We start from the raw sequence: 3,964 nt of genomic DNA, 5'->3' as shown, positions 1-3,964 counted from the left end.
CCTCTCCGCGAAAATTCACCAATTCTCCGTCCTGATCGACCAGTTGCAGCTGGAGATGATGTATGGCGCGAACGGTGACAGGAAGATAAAAGACGTGCGATGGTACTTCAATGATCTTATATCCGGGCAGAACCGCGGGAAAAAATTCGTGGATAGTGTGCACTCGATGCTCGTTGACATAAGCGCCTGCGGTGACGTTGCATTCGATTCGCAGCGCTTTGATTTTCAAAATGGCCACGGGTGAATGACGTTAGCTTCGAGTATTCGGGGACCGAATCCCAGCAGTCGGCCGATGGAGTCTTCGGGGGCGAAGTTCACCGTGCGATCGCACTTGATTTCGCTGCGCAGTTCGTTGTTGTTGGGTTTGAGACTCAAGTTGATACCAAGGAAGCACTTTTTTCAGATAGTTTTCGATATCTTCCGATAGTGACTTCGCTCGAGAAACTGGTGAAAGCGTCTAACCCTGCCGAGAAGAGAGCGATCGGAGCTGAAACCGAACAAGGAGAGGAGAACGAATTGTTCGTGACCGTGGACGCTTCGTCATCGCAATTATCAACCGTGAAACCGATGCTTACAGACGTTTCACCGATAACGTTAAAACGTAGACCTATAGACGTTCCACCGTCACCACCACCTGTGAAACGCAGGTGAAAGTAACTGTGAAAGTAAGACAGCTCGACCGGCGAAGAAATGTGAGTCTGTTAACGTTTCACCAACGCCGCAGGTACAAAGTATACCTATGGATATTTTGTCATCGGCGATCAAACGCCAACCCGGTACGGAAATTCAACTGTCGCCACCAAGAAAACGCAAACGAACGGACGCCTCGCAAACGAAGTGTGAGACCGCACCGTCGGATGTTCCGCCGATGGCCGTAAAACGCAAGAACGTCGACACCTCGCCGGAACCACCACCCGTGAAACGTCGACGCGTGCAAACCTCCTCATCGTCGGCGCAACCGACGACAACGATGGTACGTGAACGAGTGAGAATAAAGCGAATACCGAAGAAACGCAGATGTATGAATGGCTTAGAATCACCGTCGGTACCGAAACGTCGACGCGTGAACGCTTCGCCATCGTCAATGGAACGAACCGACATCTCACCGAAACGCGAAAAATGTAAACGCCAAAGTACGGATGCCCAAAAATCACTGTCGGCACCAAAACGTAGACGCGTAAACGCTTCGTGATCGTCAATGGAACAAACCGACATCTCACCAAAACGCGAAAAAAGTAAACGCCAAAGTACGGTGCGACGTGGATCTTAAAAATCAACCTTTTTAGTGGCCCCACGTTGGGCGCCACTTGCGACGTAGAAAGTTTTCTTTATTTTCCCCTAGGCGGGTTGGACCCGGGAAAACCCACGTGCCTTCGGCGCGATCTGTACGAAACTGAAAACGGAAAACGGAACGGAAAACGGAAAACGGAACGAAAAGATTGTTGGACGCCAGACGCGCGTCGCGTCACTTAACGAAATAACAAAACTTACAGAATAAACGAAAGCAGATCCGGCGGAGTGGCTGGCTAGGCACAGGCTGTTCAACAGCGAAATAAATGGTAGAGTAGCGTGGATCCACAACAACAATTCGGGCACAAATAAAATAACGATAACGTAACGTAATTTCGGGAGACTGTATTTTAACAAATTCGGTAGGAAATACAGAATCGGTAGATTTACAATAGGTCGAGAGTAACAAAATATAATTCGTTTAACGGTAGCGGGAGGTCATTTACGGGAGTACAGAATTATAATTTCGATATTCGAAAGGCCTACGGGAGTTTACTGATTCTCTTACAAATTATCCGAATGTGCGATAATTACGAACGGGAGAAAAGGCGCAGTTTCACACGGAGCGCTTTTCCGTGGCTACTCTACGGTAACAGACGATAGATTTTCCAGATTGATCGAGAACGTAACGGAACGCAAGATTTACTTTAGGGGTAACAAATTACCCGAAGAAATGACAAATTGAATACGGGAGAAAATATTACATAAATTATAACAAAATACCATACAGCATCACCAAATATCACCAAGGCTTTCTTTAACGTATTACTTAACTTTTACTTAATTCCTGAACGTATTAAATGATGCCACGTGCAGCAAATGCACGGGAGAACGGTAGAAGACCAATTAAAGGCTCAGAGAGCGAAAATACAAAACGTACGGTAACTGAATTCAGCCACGAGGTAAACCGGGAGGAATTACAGAATTGCCCAAAAAAACCGAAAAACGTAACGGACCGGACCGTACCAAATTGCGGTGGGGCTCGTTCCCACCGACTTATCAAATTACGGGATGCAGTGGGCCTTTTACCCACTGACTTACACTCTAAATTTACGGGATGCAGTGGGCCTTTTACCCACTGACTGACACTCTAAATTTACGGGATGCAGTGGGCCTTGTACCCACTGACTTACACACAAAATAAACTGCGGTGGGGCTAGTTCCCACCGACTTACAAAAACAATAAAACAAAAATACGTAATATTTTAGGCAATTTGCAATCCCCACGTGGCTACTTCGTGCCTCTCTCTGAAGGTGGAAAACCAGCCCCGTTTCTGGACCAAACAGCGCCTGGAGCGAGCTATTCCGCTGGCGCCCCCCCCCCCCCCCCCCCCCCTAAATTTTTCCCCAGCAAGTATGTATTTTGTTTGCACTCGGATCGCCAAAACTACTCGAATCGAACTTTCCGTGCTTTAATTTGAGCAAATTCCGATATAAGGTCATTGTAATTCAGCGACTCACATATTTCCGATTCAATCGAAATCGTTGCCAAACCCACTAAGCGTTCTTGGGACATGGTTGATCGCAAATAATTTTTGATCATCTTCAGTTTACTGAAGCTGCGTTCTCCGGAAGCTACAGAAACTGGTAGAGTCAACAGAATTCTCAAAGCAATAACCAGATTTGGAAAAATCGTCGTCACATCATTTTCCTTCAGATAGTTGAGGACTTGTAAAGGGGTAAGTTCCGAGGGCAAAAGTGTTGACAAATTCTTTAGCTCATCCCAAAGCTCTAGAGCATCGATATCCGTACTGTTACCATCAGTAAGGAAGAGCTGCAGATTCTTACATTGCTGCAACGTTCCTGAGCCGTTGCTGTTCTTCAATTCTCGAATGTTATACAGAAATTTGAAATTTTCGTTGTGGGATCTTAACAATTGGAAGCGCTCTCGAATTGAACATGTTGCCGTGTCAATGAGGAAATTGAAAAACTCTGTCTTGAATTTCTGTTGTGGCTCGATTAGTGGCTCATCATATGCCTCATAATCAAAATTTTTTTTCTTTCGCCGCATACGAACTACAGTTGCGGGTCGGAAACATGGCTCCACATCTACTTTAATAGCCACACTTCTGGCTTGCTCGATGACATTTAAGAAATTTCCGTCGGATTGCTGGAAGAAATCCAAAATCTCAGAAAGAAGAAGATTACAATCAATCAGATGTAGTTTTGGACTTTGCAGCATTTTTGAGATGACATTAACTTTTGACAAAATGTCATACCAAATAATTATGCTGCATATGAATTGGAAATCGACGATTCGGGTGGCCAAACATTTGGCTTCGTGCTGTGTCAATTTATCTCTATTTTCATCTAATGAAATGTCGACTAGGGCATCGTAAACTTCGCCTAGCTGGTAGCGCAAAGGTTTGATGGCATCGATGCGACTTTCCCATCGGGTAGCGCTAACTGCCTTTACAGTTAATGCTGAAATATGTCTCTTCAGTACGTCCCACCTACTTGTAGAACCAGAGAAAAAAACATAAAGCTGCTGAACTATATCGAAAAAACCAACAGTCTCTCCGGAAGCGGATGCAGCATCATTGACGACAAGATTCAAGGAGTGGCAAGAACAGGGGACAAAAGTCGCACGCGGATTAATTTTTAGAATTCTACTTTGAACACCGGATCGTTTTCCCTTCATGTTCGCGCCATTATCGTATCCTTGTCCTCGCAT

General features: G+C 45.4%; 1 protein-coding gene across 1 annotated transcript; it reads right to left on the bottom strand.

Annotated features, from left to right (window-relative positions):
- Positions 1–2,677: 2,677 nt before the first annotated feature.
- Positions 2,678–3,964, bottom strand: LOC105693963 (zinc finger MYM-type protein 1-like). The gene has a single exon (XM_048657467.1). The coding sequence runs from the start codon at positions 3,962–3,964 to the stop codon at positions 2,678–2,680; it is 1,287 nt and encodes a 428-aa protein (XP_048513424.1).

Source organism: Athalia rosae, chromosome 6 (assembly GCF_917208135.1).
Source record: "Athalia rosae chromosome 6, iyAthRosa1.1, whole genome shotgun sequence".
In the NCBI taxonomy this organism is placed as follows: Eukaryota; Metazoa; Arthropoda; class Insecta; order Hymenoptera; family Athaliidae; genus Athalia; species Athalia rosae.
The sequence above is the reverse complement of the archived record's forward strand: the minus strand, read 5'-3'. Positions and strand labels throughout refer to the sequence as shown.